Raw genomic sequence first — 17,871 nt, forward strand, 5'->3', positions numbered from 1 at the left:
AATATATAATTAATGGATTTTCAGATGAAAGATGTTGATACGTGCAGTAATTAAAGTAAGAGTATAAGTAAATATCTTTATAACACCGACCTATGATTCCCCCATAGCGGGATGTTAAGTCACTTAATCACACCTTGGGACAATTAAATGGAATAATTTCTCGCTTTGTGAGATAAAAATCACACAATTTATCTCAAAAGATGATAAAACTTTTTTTCAGTTTCCTCGACCAATTTTGCCAACGAAAAATCTCTCGGAACTCTCTGGAGACAAAATCGGTCTCAAGAACCCTTGGCAATATTAAAATTCCCTGACCTTCCTGTAAAACTTGTTCACTTGACAAATTGGATATTTTTTCGCCGAGAGAATTATTTAAAAAAATCTTTCTTAATTTATTTCCATTATTATTTTAAGCCGTAACCTTTTACCTTCTGTTTGAGTGAAGATTAAATGTCATTGTTTTTCTATCTAAAATTAAAGTTTTCTACTGTTAGTTCAAATATATAGAGACACCGGAAGAATTTATAAAATGTCGTATTTTTTACTTTCTGATAATGGAATGCTGCAGATATTTAGTTTTTCAATGAAATACTGTTCCTACATATTGATGGCTATTTATTCATTTTTGCAAATACTGATATTTACGTAGAAATAGTATGAAACACATAAATTGTCAAGGCGACAGTTAATAAATTATTTCGACGTCTCAAAATCTGCAGTATGAAAATGGAATGTGGATTGTATTTCTATAAATATGACTGAATCATCGAGCTGAGGCAAGTAAAGAAATTGATAGATATTATCACTTTTTAAAATAGAAAAATGGCGATATCTTCCTCATTGTTACTTAAATAAAGGATACCCTTGTGAATCGGATATATGTCAGCTAAATCCTTTGATTAGTATCACATTATTCCATTATGAAACCCAGTTTCCTTTACTGGGTTTCATATCGATACTAAGTTTAAAGTTTCCGGTTCTCGGGGGCTTATCTTTTAATATAGTTGTGGAGTAGATTCTAGTTTATAATAATTCATTTTAGTTTAATTTGTTACTAGTTTGGTATAATACAGTCGTCGTATATATCAATACAATGAAGACTCTGAAGAGGACTTTTCTACCAAGCTTTAACAGCAGAAACACTTGATACATTTCACCAAAGAGAAGTTATCAGTTAACAGCTTCTCTTTGTTTACTTGTAAACTTGTAAATAATTTGAAAATTTATAAATTTTATATTTTATTCAACTACAAAGCACGAGATAATACAAATAAAAAAATCACAATTTACTATGTAGTTTGGACCCGCCTAACCAGAGTAGGCTTCACTGTTTTAATATTATCGCCGACCACTGTCAGATAAAGATGAAACACAAGTTTGTGCGAAGATACTGATCACTTCCTTAAACCTGAAATGGTCAAATCCCTATCTCTTTCACCTATATATAAATTTGGCTTGTCTGTTTGTTTGTTTGTATCCAATAAACGGCTAAACCGATCGGGCCCAAATTTTTTGTGAGACATCACGTAACCACAGGGAAGGTTTATTTATGATAAAAAAATTTTAAAAATGTGTTTTAAAAGTTTTTAATTTTGTAAAAAAAATTCAAATTCTTGAAAATCCGCGAATTTTTTTTTAAATCCGTAAAAATTTCTTCTTTGTTTTCAAATGTAAACAAAAAGAACATGTTCACAATTTAAATAGAAAATGAGCCTAGTATTTTAAACTTTGGTTATTTGATTAAGCGTGAATCTTTATTTGAAATATCAAGCAATCAAACAACCTCAGGTTGCAAAGATGTAAGTATATATAAGTTGAGTTCGTCTAATCCTTAATATTTAAGGAAGTTCAAAAGAACGTTTATAACATCCTGATGTGAGCAAATTTAGGAGAGTGGTTTCCCAAAAATGGTTTGAATTTATTTAAAGTATTCGATGTATAATGGGAGGGGAAGAGAGGCAGAGAGAGAGAGAGCGAAGATAGCATTCTGCATTACCCATAATCTTGCCATTTTTGTAAATAGAAAATAAAATAAAATGGCAACTAACATTCTTCTTATCATCTTAATCTAAAAATTTCCTAAAACAATTGCATATTTAAGTTTAAAGAAACTCATTTAGCAAAGGTTTTTAGATAAACTAACTTAGATTTTTCTTAAATTGTTCATAAATAATTGAACTTAAATTTAATTTAAATTAATTTTTAATTCTATTTCGGACTTTCTATTTTTTATTTTTTGAAATTCCCAGTTTCTAAAAATTATTTAATAAATTAACTTTAATTTTCATTTTTAAATTTCAGGAATATTCAACATTAACATCATCAACAGGCTTAAAATAACTTTCCAGAAGAAATTCTGCGCCATACATTTTTCGAAGTGTATTATTTTTACAATAAATATTGTTGAGTAAATGTTTTTTTTAACAAAAATCATATTTTTTCAGATACAATGATTGAAAGAAAACTATTATTACAAATAATAATCAAATCGAAAAGTGTTCTCAGGCGAAGTTCTCACACAGGTTATAAGAAACCTTCAAATCCTAATTCTAAATCTTTATGAAATATTTATTTTAGCTGTAACTAGGCTTTTTTAGCTTATCTGGTGATTCTTAACCACCATTTTTTCTTCGTAACTTTTAAAACTGATAACTCTGCGGAGTTTCTTTTTTATTTTGGTGCATTTTCAAATATTATAATTTTACAATTTTAAGCGTCATTCAAGAAAATCTAGAAAATATTATGTTTGTTTTTGTGTTTACTAAAACTAAGATTGCTACATGAAAGAGTTGACGACATGATTTACAATGGGCCAACTTCTGGATGATTTGTAATGCATATATTTACTAGTTGTTACAAGATTTTGATATGATTGCCCGAAACCTGAATTAATATTGTTAGTAAACCTTTAACAATTTTAAAAATCCAAACTATGACATCAAATGTGTGCGTAAGCCTTTACTTTAGTAACAATGAGGAAGATATCGCCGTTTTACAGATGTAAAAATCCAAAATTCACTGTTTAAGAGGAACTGCAATTCAATTTTACCAATTTTAAGTAGAAAAATAAGAGAATCTTCATAATTTTAAAAAGATACCATCGTAAATCTGACAAGTATAATTCTATAAATGGAGGGACGAATACATGAAATAATGTCAACAATCCCTTTGATAATGATAATAATAATAATGTCCTCTGCAGGTTTAAGAAGTGTGGGGGGCACTGCTGTTGTTACCCCCGTATACTCTAAAGCACTCCACTTTGGAGACAGGTATTTAAAATAGATTCAACATAGATTTTATGACACTAATCTTTTCGGGCGCTTAGTGCCATTTTAACTTTTAACTTTTTATTGTGGCTCTTTCTGTAAGCATTTTCATTTTTATATATTTTAAAACCTGAATTTATTATTAATATTTTTTGGTTGATTTTCAAAAATTTAACTAAAATAGAAATGTTTTGGAGGCAAACTTTTAAAATTCTATCCATCCATAAATCATCCCTGAAGTGCCCGGCTTTGCCTGCGGAATCTCAAATTTCAGCAATAAAATCTATCTTTACTCGGGGCAACACTTTTTTGTCTTATCTTGAGTTTTTTTCCTCCATATCCATATTTAGTTTCTCTTCTGTTACATACATAATTTAATTTAACAAGTTTTATGAATTTCTTGGATTTGTATAAATTAATTTTAAGAATTACATATAATAGCATTGAATAATATTTAAAAATGGATTTGTCTCTGTTTTTATTTTATTTTATCCCTATTTATAATATTTTTTATATTCCCAAGATTGGAATGGTCAATTGAGAAACATCTATTAAGCAGCTTGTATTTGATCTAGATTGTAGTTCATTATAATTTCTTTTATTTCAGGGTTGCCATTATTGATGAATCAGGGAAATGCAAAACTTAAAATCATTATGATATTAATTCTCAGGGTAACTTTTCAAGATTTGCAGGGACGATTTTCGAAGCTTTGAACAAGTAAACAATTAAAACGAGACTTGTAACGCAAGTTTTATCTCTTTTTATATTTTGTTTCAAATAAAAATGTATGTTCCCCCAATTTTATAATTCAGCCATAATAAAACTATTTTGCGCTATAGGAGGGGGGAAGATCATTGTATAAATGCAAAGGGGTTTGATAAGTTTTGTATTTTGTATTTTTTACCAACAGGATCTTACAGTTACAACAACCTATATGGAAGAGCAAAGAAGTTAGGTAAACCATCCTTTTATGACATTTTTTCTTTTCAAAATTTCAAAATTGCAAGTTCTAGGGATTTTCAGAAAGTACTGATAATTGAGTCACAGCACAGTGGTCCAAAAGTTGGAAGTTCTCACGCAAACATTAAACAGCATTTTGCCAATTACTTCTTAAAAACTGAAGTTAAAAACAAGTGCTTTGGAGTTTTGAAATGTACATTGCACATGTCTAGAAGTACAAAAAAAGTTTAAGTTCGAGTAAGTGAAGTAAAATCAAAAGCCAAGACGTTGCGACACTTTTAAGTCGATCCGGTCTTGAAAACTTTTGTAACTTTTTATGTCTGGATCTCTGTGGCAGTGTGGAGCGAATATATTTAAAAGAAGAATTTGAAAAGATAAATAATTTTATTTCCTCTAAATTTTGAGAGAAAGGGTCGACTTGTGACGTAGATTCAAGTGCATGTCTGATTTACATTGGTACCCTTCATAGCTTAGTTTGATCGGTATGAATAAGAAAAACATACTTTTCTTTTTGAAAACTGATTGTTTTTAATTGTGCTTTCACTAGAAAAGAATCAAAAATAATAGTAGAAATTATCAGAATTAAACACTTAATTACGACATTTTCTTATCATTGATCAGAAAAAGGTATTCAGGATACTAAGCGTCTTATTTTTAAATGAAGGTCACTTGAAACTCCAGCATTGGCTCTTTAATAATGTGAATAAACTAAATTTCTGGATGTAATTTTGATGGATTTAATGTAAATTTTTTTTTTCAGCTGAAACTATAGAGAAGGAAGTTCCAGGTCCTGGATCTAAAATCACATTTCTGTCCCCGAACTCGTCAGAATATATAGTTGCACAGTGGGCAATATGGATGGCCGGAGGGGTTGCTGTTCCACTTTGTAAATCTCATCCTTTACCCTCACTTAGGTATATTTACATACAGTAAGAAAGAATCAGAAAACTGTTAAATAGAAAGACGACATTAAAGTAATAATTTAGCGTATTTGATGGGCAGAAGCCAAAGGAAGTTACGCGCGAATGCCGCGTTGAATTACAAGACAAAGATAGAGCCTGTTCTAGCCGCTGCACTCGGCCCCCCAGCCTGTTCTAGACGCAGTGCTCGGCCCATAAAGTTTCTTAAACTGCCCTAACTCTAAAATATAAGCATTTGCCATATTCTGTTGTGCGCGGGTGCCCCATGGAGTTCCAGGGCGGAGAGAGGAGGATTGAATTTTGTAATATCTGTGGGATGCCTGCGTAGAGACTGGCAGCTGGTTGGGTCTTAAATGTAAGACAAGTGGCCGCAGCGCTCGGCCCCCTAGCCTGTCCTAGCCGCAGTGCTTGGCCCAGAAAGTGTCTTAACCTAACCTAACCCTAAATAAATACTAATTTAATTATTTTTCTGGATCTACAAAATTCGGTCCCCCTCTCTCTGTTTTGGAGTTTTGCTGGGCCTTTGCGCTCAACAGAGAATGGCAAATCCCTAAAATATATACTAATCTCTCTCTTTCTTGTAATTCAACGCAGCAAGCGCACGTAACTTCCTTGGGCAACTGCCTAGTTGAGGCTGTTACAAAACAAAGAGTTTTACTAAGAACTTTTTAAATTCCTTATAAAGTGAAATTGGTCTGTAGACACTGATCAATTTCTGTGGCACAACAGCAATAAGACTTAATTTAGGATATTTTTTGAAGGTCCGTTTAATTAAACGTCACGAAAAATACGAGTCAGCTGTTTTTTAGAGATTATTATTATTGTGAATAACGATTTAAAACGTTGTGGATTAGCAATATTTTCAAACAAAAGTTCCAAACAAAAGTTCCAACCTCAATTCCTTCTTTTTAGTTTAATTGGATTGTTTCCTATTTCAAAACACTTCTGAATTCCATATTTTTGGGATTAGTAACACGGCCAAGTTTATCTTTTAATAAAAAAAAAATCTACTTATTTGGATTTTTTTCAAACTTTTAGAAAGTCTGCACCTCCAATAGTTCTTTTAAGGTTATATCAATCCAGATACAACCCGCTCTCGAACTCTATATTCTCCAATAATACTTAAGTCTGTAACAATCCAGATACAACACTCTCTGTATTCTTAGTCTGTATTGTTCAGATACAACTCGCTCTAGAACTCAATTTTCTCAAATAATACTTCAGTCTGTATCAATCCAGATACAACACTCTCTGTATTCTTAGTATGTATCGTATAGGTACAACTCGCTCTCTGACTATATGCTCTCTACATGAAAAATAATACGTGTCTAATTTATATTTTGGGTATTTTGGGATTTATAGTACATGTTAATAATATGGACCGATAGGTTCATTCAGAAATTAATGAACGTAGGTAGAGTACATTGAGATAATGTTATTACGAACATAAATTTATATACAAAATAAAAGATTCATTTATGTACGAGTTTTATTACAAGTCTAAACTGTATCATTTCTTCTCCATTTTTAGAGTAACAATGTTAGCCTTTAAAACTAAGTAACATGTGTTATGTGATATTTCATTCATCCTTGATCATCTAAAGGTTTATAGAATATCGTTGAGAATCGGAGTGTCACTTTAAAATTCGGTGATGGTGATGAACCAAATCTCTGTAGAGTAAAAAAAGTAGATGTTAGTTCCACATTTATTGAAAATATATTTCGGTCTGGGTTGACCCTCGTCAGTTCTTGAGATTGTTTCTGTCACAAAGATTAAAAACTTGAAACTTGAAATTACACCTTAATGGGTTTAAATAATAAGGAATTTTATACAACCTTGATGAAGTAACTTCTTTCTGTTAAAGGTATTATGTTGAAGACAGTGGGTCAGTGATTACCCTTGCTACTCCAGATCTGGCAGAAAAACTGTATCCACTAGAAAACAAAGTAAATCATGCAAACTTTATCATGTTTAAGATTTAAGCTAACATTTTTGTATTTTTTGGGGGGAGTTTCCAAAGAAACTTGTCACATTCTCTTTTGATTTTTGAAGTATGTGGTGTGAAGGCAAAAATAGCATGATTGCCATGGCGGGGGGGGGGGGGGGGTAAAAAGTTTTTATAACACATCCTTCTTGGTTTGTTAATGTTTTATGGCTGGCTGAATCTTTTCTGAATATGGTTGTTTAAACAAATGTATAGGTTAAATAAATATATTTCACGAGTTACGAATATAATTATTTTCTTTTATTTATAAATAATTTGAATTTTACACTTCAAAATAATCACTGGATAAAAAATGATCTATTTCCTAGGTGATTGAATATTTTTCCACAAATGAGACGAAATCAGATGTTCTCCCTGCCCCTGCCCCAGTTAAACTTTTCTCTTCCTCTCCTGCAATGATACTGTATACAAGTGGCACAACAGGGCCTCCAAAGGTACAATTTCCTAGATCGAACAGTGGTTAAAATAAATGTATTTTCAAAAGTTAGCCTGAAGGGATTACTATTGAGAAATTGTAATAATGGTGATTTTAAAAGCGTCAAATTTTCGCCATTTTGACCCCCCAAAAAAAATGGACCTTACTCTCAAAAAGTAGCAACAAAATCAGAGTTTCAATGGATAAGTAACCTCCATACATGTACTTAGTTAGGGGTTAAAGCCATTTTTTGGTATTTGAGGTGAAACCTATTGAGGCTTAAGCTGTGAGATGTTACAAACAATTATTCCCAATTTTTTTTCTCCCAATCACTGAAAACTGAAATTTGCACGTTGGGAAAATCTATAAAGATTTGGCCAAATACTCCTTTTCTACTTAACCTAGAAACTAGCGCTCTGTTTCTCAAATCTTCTTATTTATGGCTATATAAAAAGGTTGGTAAAGTCAAATCAATGGGTGATGTCTGGCTCCACTTTAAAGTCGACTTGTCTCAAACACTTTTAAAGCTCCCGTCGATCTAAGTTCCCATGAAGTTATGGCAACGTATCCTGACAAAGCTTCATCCTGACAAAGCTTCGTAGTTGAAATATATGTATATTTTACTCTCAGTTTGCAGTAAAGCTAGCTCTTATGGTTAAACCGCTAACCCATCAGTGCCAGCGTCGTTTTTCAGCTTTATAATCTTTATGGGTTATCGGTTTCTCAAAGTTTAAGTTTGGATTTTGGGAGAAAATAGTTAAAAGGTTTGAAATTTAATAATTATCACTAATGAGTTAAAAAATTAGGGTGTAGTGCTAAGCCATGGAAACCTGGAGAGTCAGGTAATGATATTTTTCAAGCATAAAACAGCGAAAAGAAACTACGTTTTAAACCTCTTTAACCTGTTTTTTTATCTAAAGAATGATTTTATTTTGTTTTAACTTCTTATTAAACTTTTTTTACGGAAATATCAATGATATTGATAATAATAAGTGTCATCTATTTTTTTCTAAGGCCAATTGTCTTATTTCTTCGTGGAGATGGGTTGAAAGTGACAAGATCTTGCATGTTCTACCCTTACATCATACTCATGGAATAGGTGAAACAAATATTTATCTCACTGCGAACCAAGATGTGCACGCTCTCAAGCAGTATTTTGCCAATACTCCTTTTTAAACTTAAGCTAGAAACCTTACTGTTACGTAAATGCAAAGCCTAAGCTGTTGCGACGCGACGCTTTAAAGTCAAGGCTGTCTAATTTAGTGAAAAACCATTGAAGTTGTCTAGATATCAGTGATCTATGGTTGATTTTTTCAAAAACCATTTTTTTCTTTTCGGTTTAATGGATTAAGTCAATCCGTAGATAAAACCGATAAAGTGAGATGTTAATCTGATGTAATCAGATATTAGGATTCAAAACATGTTTAAACAGATCAAAATTACTATGTCAGAGATTTATACAGTATAAATATGTGTAATATCTTGAATTCAAGAGTTTCTGTGATAAATATCGAGTTAGTCTTTGCAAGCACCATCCCAACTAAAAGTTCTAACCTCTGGATGAAAATTTCAGAATTTTCTATATTTGAAGCAGTAATCTCTATTTATCTGTTTGTCCATATTTGTTTGTAGGTTAGATCATAACTCATGAAGCCCTTGGTTGATTTGCCTCAAATTTTGATTGGGGAACCTGGTAGATCCTCAAGAATGCTTTTTAATTTGTTTAAAAATGTTAAGTGAATTGTCTGTTATGTCCACTAAATGTTGGAGCCAGTATTCAGATGCTTCCTGGTTTTGATGCTGCAAGGGTGTGGTCGGCTCTTGTCAACAATGAGGTTTGTATTGGCAATTTAAGTTTAATGAGAAAGAAGACGTAATTTCAAGTAACCTCAAATTTTAAGCGAGCAAAGCCCAATTCTCAACAGTACCCTTTAAACCTTTATATGATCAATAATTTTGAAGATATTGTCGTTTTTTTTATCTTGAAGAGTTCTTAATTCTGATTATTTCCTCCCTTTCTATCTGCTAGAGAAACGCGTAATTCACTTTCATTTCATCAAGAAATTATCAAAATTCAACACTGTCAGATAAAAAAGCTAAAAGATACCATTGTGAATTGAACATTTCATTAGTCACCCTTAGGTAAAATTACACAAACAGACCTTATTTTTAGGTTAATATTTTTAGGTTAATATTTTTAGGTTAATATTTTTAGGTTAATATTTTTAGGTTAATATTTTTAGGTTAATATTTTTATGGCTGTTCCAACCATCTACGCCAAGCTGATTGAATATTTCGATAAAACAAACATGTCCAGCTCTACAGTTACCAATGCATGCAAGGGTATTAGGTATGTACTGGATTGAATATTTCGATAAAACAAACATGTCCAGTTCTACAGTTACTAATGCATGCAAGGGTATTAGGTAGNGTATTTGATAGAGCATTAACTCTTTCTCTTATTTCTTATTCTTTTTCAATTATTTCTGATTCCATTTCTTTTCAGTGAGTATTTGATAGAGCATTAACTCTTTCTCTTATTTCTTATTCTTTTTCAATTATTTCTGATTCCATTTCTTTTCAGTGAAATATGTTTTCTATTTATTAACCCCTGGCATATCAAGGATATCAAGGGTGTTTAGGACAGTCTACAGAATTAAAAGATTGATAAAGATTGAATTGGAAAACTTTTTACTTCTGCCTCAAAACAACTTCCTGTAAAAAGTTCTGGATAAATCTTTTAAAAACGATCATTTCGTTTTCGCTTTTTCGTCGTCGTTTTCATAACGAAACGATGGTTTTTAAAAAAAAATGAAAACGTTTACATCCCTAACCACATATTCAGAAGTATCCAAAGAAAGTATTACCAACTCTAATAAAAATACATTTATATTTTGTGTAGAGAATGAATAGTTTTTGTGCAGAGATTAAATAGAAATTGATGAACGATTTCTTTTGTTATTAAATTCATTAATAAATACTATTAATTTGAATAATTTTAAACTCGTCTGCTATTCTTTTCAGCTGATCAGGTGGACTTACCGCCAAACCTTGAAAGGTGTTTTCTAACTGATCAATCCATCTTAAAAAGGTTGTGCATGTTGCTCTCCGTACACACTTATCATTCATACTCAAGTGCTAAAGTATTGGTAACAATCTTATATTTTATTTTTATATCTATTATATTCAGCACATTACCTTAAGCAAATATATTAGGTTATCATCTAGTATATTCTCAAAATGAGACATTGTGTAAAAATTCTAAAATTAACCTTTCAATGTTGCCTCTGACAACCCAAGTAAGACTCAAAATATACTGGATAAATCTGATAATGTTGAACTGAAGAAAAACTTAGGCATTGATATCATACTAAACATAGCTTATCTTTTTATAGATAAGGTAAATTTCCCAACTGACCTGATTCTCCTACCANTCCCAACTAACCTAACTATTCATGCTGACACTCCTGGAATATTCGACTTAAACATTTTCAATATTACAGTAAACATTTAGAGCGTAGATGCCCTGAAACAGAACAAAAATAGAGGACTTAAGATAAGACCAATTGACGCAGCTGTTTAATTGGAATGTATTAGTTATACTTATTTGTACTATTTCCTTACTTAAAGGGACAGACCAGTTATGTAAAGGTAGTTGAACTGAGGATGCAGTGTTGTGGACAAATTCTTTAGGGTTCATTTGAGACATAAAAAACTTTTTAAAGGTCTGTAAATCCTGGATTTGAGCGCAAAGTCGACATTCAAAATTGTTCTTTTGAGTGGATACGTTTTCAGTATTTTCTACAGTAAACTTATCAATTGTTTAGGAACAGGTTGAGAAAATAAAAATTATTCTTATCATCGAAAATAAGTATTTTTATTCAATTATTAGTTTCTATAATCTCTGATTATTCACAAATATTTTCTGCAGATTTTCTGGAATTTTTATTGAAATGACGACATTTGAAGAATTTGTAGAAATCTGCGAATAGGTTCATATAAAATAAGAAATTCAATGTAATGATGAAAACGAATTAATTGATTCTAACATTGATTTATTGACAAATTTCTTTTGAGAAATATGTTCCTAAACATCTAATAAGTTTACTGTATAATATTTACTTTATTTTTCACCGTCATTATTTAATATTAAAAAAAACCGTCTCTGAAAACGTACCCACCCAAATTCATGATTTTGAACGTCGACTACGCACTCAGTAATTATTCATCGTGGAAACGTTTTATATGTCTCAAATGAATCCTAAAGAATTTGTTCACAACACTGCATAATCAGCTTAAACTACCTTACATAGCTCCGGGTCCCTTTAAGAAATTACTTCAAGGTACCATGAGGAAAATTTTATTTTCAATCACAAATGTAAACTATATCCAATACAATATTATGTGCTCTAACCAGGTTAGAATCCAGGCCACATCTGCACTATTTGGCACCGCACCCTGAAGTTGGACTGGGGGTTCCATATTGGGTTCCCTTTTAGATCTATAGTTTTTATGGTCTTAAACTATTACTTACATTTGTCAGAATTCTTGAAAGAACAATTATTTTGCAGTTAATTTAAATATATTTCTATTTTGTTTTGATAAGGTTGATGGTAAGTGGTTCTGCAGCTCTACCTACACCAGTCCTTGAGAGATGGAAGGAAATAACTGGACACACACTTCTTGGTAATTAACAAGTCATTATTATTTTCATAATTTCTGGATTGCATTCTGTTGTTAAAAATATTTTACTAAAGACTAAATTTATTAGTATCTTCTACCTTTCAAATACAAGAGATTGAAGCAGCCTTTTCATGAACTGAGAGTTACTTTTGAAAATATTTAATCCTATTTCCAGGATTTTTGATAATGAAGACAACATTTTAATATTTTCCAGGAATGTTCGAAAACCCATCGCCAGCGAAATATTAATTTAAAAAACCAAATCAAAAATATTGTGAAATATTAACATTAAGTATATATGAGTGCGTTGAAAAATAATCGATGACTAATATTTGTAATATCTGAATGATTTGTTTGGAATTGATTATTTTACGATCCAACTTGAATGTTGCAACTTTCCGAATTTGTATGGACGATATATTCTTCACTTTAAGTCGTTTTTAACAATTTTCTCCTTATAGACGCAACAGATAGAATTAAGATTAGTAGCGATCAAAAGCGCTCATTTTTCGCTGTAACCCTATAACCCTTTTAATTCTTCGCGAACACCCCCTTTAAATATTTCAAACCGTGTTAACTGTAGAAAGGTATGGAATGACTGAAATTGGCATGGCGCTCTCCAATCCTCTTGATGGAGTTCGAGTTCCTGGAGCCGTTGGGAGTCCTCTTCCAGGAGTATCAGCTCGAATAGTTAGGTTAGTTGGGAGTACTCTTCCAAGAGTGTCAGGTCAAATAGTTAGGTTAGTTGGGAGTCCTCTTCCAGGAGAATCAGGTCAAATAGTTAGATTAGTTGGGAGTTATCAGCTTATAGAGTAAGGTAACTTGTTTTGTCTAGGGTTTTCAGCTTGGACTCATGGCAGCTATCTGCACTTTGGTGCTAAGCGCCATGAATTCAGTCTTTGGGTTCCACCTTGGGTTCCCTTGCTTGGGCTTGATTTAATTTGATAGTTGAGTTATTTGGGAGTCTTTATAGCGTTGGCGTTAGCTCATATAGTCACTAGCTCATTAGGTGGTTGGTCATCAGGGGTAATTAGCTCAATTAGTATTTAACATTAGCTCATATAGTTACTAGTTAGGTCATTAGGTGGTTGGTCATCAGGAGTAATTAGCTCAATTAGTATTTAAATAATTATTTTTTTAACCTTTGGGAGAGGGAGGGAGGGACTATTAATAGAATGACTTTTAATTCTCTATTTTTGTTGTTCTTTTCTCTAAAAAAAAAGTTATTTTTTCAAAAGTTAAAAAATAGGAAAATACAGTTAAATTTGATTTTTGAAAACAACATTACAGCTTTTGATTTTATTAACCAACAGAGATAAGGAAATGATATAGATTAAATTTTCAACATTATTTATGTGTCAGCTGGGATAAAAATGGAAATGAGAAGGTCCTGGTTGAAGGAGAACATGGGTTTGTTTCATCAGAGAACAGTGAACCAGGGGAACTGCTGATCAGGTCTTAAAACAACTTTAGGGCTTCCAACTAAATTTTCGAATCTCGAAGTTCGCGAATTCTTACTGCTGCTGTCAGCAAGGTTTGCGAATTTTGTTGTATGTTCAAAAATTGATATTTAATGGGCCCAAATATTGATATTCAAGGGGTAAGAATATTGATATTAAAGGAGTCCGAATATTGATATTTAGGGGTCCTAATATTGATGTTTAAGGGGTCCGAATATTGATATTTAAGGGGTCCTAATGTATTCCAAGAGTACCTAAACAAACCGGAAGCAACAAAGAAGGAATTTACAGAGTCAGGATGGTTTAAGACAGGGGATACATGTAAGGTAATTATTATTAGTATCAATTGTCAATTGTCAGGTATCAATTACCAATTGTCAATTATCAATTTCAATTATCAGGTATCAATTATCGATTGTCAATTATCATTTATCAGGAATCAATTATCAATTATCAATTATCAATTACCAATTATCAATTATCAATTATGTATTATCCATTATCCATTATCAATTATCAATTATCAATTATCAATTATCAGGTATCAATTATCAATTTTCAATTATCAATTATCAGGTATCAATTATCAGTTATCAATTATCAGTTATCAATTATCAGTTATCAATTATCAGTTATCAATTATCAATTAGCAATTATAGATTATAAATCATAATTATTATTATGATTATTATTATAATAATTGAATAATTAAAGGGGCATGTCAGATTTACAACAGTACTCTTTAAAGCTAGCTCGTGTTTAATAATGGTTTGGCAATTTCCTGCATTGTTTCAGTAGCATAAATCCGCAAGTTACTTTTTTTTAAAATCCACAATTGAAAATAATCAATTTTTAAAACTTACTCATTCGCTTTTGATCATATAAATGATTACGTTGAACAGTGTTAACAAATGTGAGAAAGCAGTCTTGGTTGTCGTCTTCCATCAACAATCAACAAATAACGAGAATATAAAGTAGAGAATGACACGCAGTAACACTGCGCAAAGATTTACACACATTGTGGCGCCATTATCCTCGTGGTATCTGAGAAATACAGCCGCCCACCCTCCTCCCATTCTCTATGTCTATCATTCAGAAGAGGGTTTAACACCCTCTCTTCTCTCTGGGTCCTCAAGGGAGCTGCCAACAGGGCCGGTCAACCAAACTGACCACCCCGAATGGCCGCTTAAGGCGAAGGTCATAAAGGTTGACCGTACCAGCCATGCCGGTCTGCAGGTCATATAAGTACTTTTTCAGGTTGAGAACGGTGTATTCAGAATCCTTGGAAGAACCAGTGTTGATATCATTAAGGAATTGATTTAATTTATAAATGTCTTAGCAAAAATATCTTCGAAATAGAAACAATTTATAAAATTTCCCTGCTTTTATGAGAACGAAATACATGTAATATTAAATTGAAAATAAAGACAATTCTGAAAGCAGTCACATACAATACACAGATTTATTTTTAAGCTCGTACAAGGTTCATAATTATCAATTAGACATATAATTTCTTTCAAAATGAGGGTTAATTCAGACCTAAAGGTCTTGACGTATTGCTACGTATTTGTTCTAAAACTTATCAAAAAAATTTATTTTGATTATTTTTAATAATATCTGTTGCATGATAGTCTGGTGGATATAAAATATCTGCTCTTGATATAGAACGTATCTTGCTTACTCATCCACGTATACAGGTTAACATTACCATTCTGCTCTTCCTAATAACTAGTTTTTAACAATGGCAGAAAAGTATAAACGTCTTGAAAACTAACAAAATAGTCAAAACGATTTATTGCCTGCTTGTTTTTCTTGCTTGCAGTAACAAAAAAACATTAATAGGTTGCAAAGTCGTACAGGTTCATAAGAAAGATTACTTTATCGATTCCTTTATGATTCAGTTTAAGATCAGTTTAAAAGAATTGAAAAATGAAGTCTCCAACAAAATAAAACGAACAAGAATTGGTCAAAACATTTTATTGTCCTCGATTCTCTTCATCTTGCGGTAATATAAATCTGGAGGTATTACGAGGTCGCAAAATCTGTTTAATAATATTGAGATAAATATGTAAAAACTATTACCCTAGGATGTTGCTGTTGTTGGAGTTCCAGACCCAACCTGGGGGGAGAAGGTTGGGGCTGTTGTTGTAGTTTCACAAGGTCAACAGCTTACACTGCAACAACTTAGGTAAACACTAGATGTTGTTATAGTTTTACAAGAACAACAGCTTACACTGTAACAACTCAGGTACACTAGATGTTGTTGTAGTTTTAAAGGTAAACAGCTTACACTTTGACAACTCAGGTACACTAAATGTAGTTGTAGTTTTAAAGGTAAACAGCTTTCACTTTGACAACTCAGGTACACTAGATGTTGTTATAGTTTCACAAGGTCGAACAGTTTACACTTTGACAACTCAGGTACACTTGATGTTGTTATAGTTTCACAAGGTCAACAGCTTACACTTTGACAACTCAAATACACTAGATGTTGTTATAGTTTCACAAGGTCAACAGCTTACACTTTGACAACTCAGGTACACTAGATGTTGTTGTAGTTTTAAAGGTAAACAGCTTTCACTTTGACAACTCAGGTACACTAGATGTTGTTATAGTTTCAATTCTAGGAGTTGATTCTAAGATTGCCAGATTCAGAATTATACTCCTTTCAACCCCTTGTCTGAGCAGAATATTGAAGAATGAGATGTACTTGTTTTTCTATCTGACAATTTTGATGATTTTCATTTGCAGTTTCTGTATTAAAAATTGCTTAGGTATGCAGCATTGGAAACTGACATGATTTATTTCTTTTCAAGATAGAAAAAAAAGATTTCTCAGTATTACTCAAATAAAGTTTAAAGGGGTACGGTTGTGAATCCACCAAAAATATTTAAAAATTTCTATGGAATCAGGAGCCTGGAGGAAATGCCAAGGAATGCTATGGGAAAAGTAAATAAGAAGGAACTTATCAAATCTGTGTTTGTTCAAGAGAAATAAAAAATAATTAATGTTTAATTTATTTTTATTTGTCTACGTGAAATATTTTTCAAGTTTCTGTCAAATAATTTGCGCATTTTCATCTCAAATTTAAAGGAATTAATATTGCAATGAAAATAATATATATATTTATGTTTTATGTTTCAAGGAATAAATGTTACAAAGAGAATTCTGATGAGAACTGTGAACCTAAATTTTTCAGTAATTACTCACAGAATACAATCAAATGGAAAAAATACCAAACTCATCGTGAGCAGATATTTTATTCAGAGGTCAGAATTTATGAATGGCAATAATTAGTTGAACTTTCGACCGTACTCGCAAAATATAACACATTTATTTGAACTTAATCAAATTAATTCTCGACCTTTATGATCATCTTTATATTTACATAAACATGTATTTTATAAGTAATATAAAATCCTGTTTGTCATGTTTTGTCAGTATAGCAAGAGGTAAATCAATGTCCGATATTTAATTTCAGAAATGTAACAAAATTTAATGTCTTAATTTCCAGGACCCTCACTGGAAAAAGTTATGGTATCCTGTTAAAATTTGTTTAAGTAACAATACACTAAATGCAATAAAAATAATCTTCTTTGTTCCTGGTACAAAACCCATAATAGAACTTTTATAATTTGAGGAAAGGGTTTAAAGGGAACCGATTTGAATCAGGCTGTTTACGTCTAAGTCATTTGAAATAACGTCAACAGTGCCTTTAATCCTGAAATAAATTCCTTGTACAATGTACAGTGTACACAACACTTCAAGATATCCTTTCTTTTCCTACCCATGTGTAAGCTTTCTAACTTCTCAGATTAGAATTTAGAAATAGTATCTTTCCCCTTCCTAGGTGATGTGTTTACTACACTATACACATGCTTACAATTTACAATAATCTATACAATATAAATATATTTTGCAAACGTGAAAAAAGTTAGCGTTGTAGAAGTTAGAATAAAAATATTATTGATATGTGGTGCTGTCTTTTCCTTAACTTACAGCGAAATAGAGATTACACTTTTAGGTTTCTTAAAACAGGACCGACCTTGAAGCTGTACAGTACACTTAACGGTTTACGAGGCAAAACGGGACAGTGCACCAACTAAATCAGCCTCTCCTAGGGAAATTTGTGTGTGTGGGGGGGTAGTTAGGGTAAA

The 17,871-nt window shown here is 31.8% G+C and overlaps 1 protein-coding gene and 1 long non-coding RNA gene across 2 annotated transcripts; both read left to right on the forward strand.

Annotated features, from left to right (window-relative positions):
* Positions 1 to 22: 22 nt before the first annotated feature.
* Positions 23 to 1,243, forward strand: LOC111708013 (uncharacterized). The gene is made up of 2 exons (XR_002766572.1): positions 23 to 55; positions 221 to 1,243. It is a non-coding gene; the product is annotated as an uncharacterized LOC111708013 (long non-coding RNA).
* A 1,169-nt stretch (positions 1,244 to 2,412) lies between these two features.
* On the forward strand, positions 2,413 to 15,921 carry LOC111708016 (acyl-CoA synthetase family member 3, mitochondrial). The gene is made up of 18 exons (XM_023481246.1): positions 2,413 to 2,522; positions 3,203 to 3,272; positions 3,877 to 3,899; positions 4,181 to 4,225; positions 4,991 to 5,144; positions 7,016 to 7,097; positions 7,465 to 7,590; positions 8,378 to 8,413; positions 8,586 to 8,670; positions 9,309 to 9,406; positions 9,815 to 9,921; positions 12,178 to 12,257; positions 12,838 to 12,949; positions 13,617 to 13,709; positions 13,944 to 14,040; positions 14,972 to 15,025; positions 15,346 to 15,411; positions 15,802 to 15,921. The coding sequence occupies exons 1-18, from the start codon at positions 2,450 to 2,452 to the stop codon at positions 15,904 to 15,906; spliced, it is 1,506 nt and encodes a 501-aa protein (XP_023337014.1). The 5' UTR covers positions 2,413 to 2,449; the 3' UTR covers positions 15,907 to 15,921.
* The last annotated feature ends 1,950 nt before the right edge of the window (positions 15,922 to 17,871 follow it).

Source organism: Eurytemora carolleeae, unplaced genomic scaffold (assembly GCF_000591075.1).
Source record: "Eurytemora carolleeae unplaced genomic scaffold, Eaff_2.0 scaffold846, whole genome shotgun sequence".
In the NCBI taxonomy this organism is placed as follows: domain Eukaryota; kingdom Metazoa; phylum Arthropoda; class Copepoda; order Calanoida; family Temoridae; genus Eurytemora; species Eurytemora carolleeae.

Coding starts and splice junctions, on each gene's coding strand:
- LOC111708016 (XM_023481246.1), top strand. CDS start 2,450: ATGATTGAAAGAAAACTATTATTACAAATAATAATCAAATCGAAAAGT. Junction 7,098..7,464: donor TGTATCCACTAGAAAACAAA/GTAAATCATGCA, acceptor TCTATTTCCTAG/GTGATTGAATATTTTTCCAC. Junction 9,922..12,177: donor AATGCATGCAAGGGTATTAG/GTATGTACTGGA, acceptor TGTTTTGATAAG/GTTGATGGTAAGTGGTTCTG.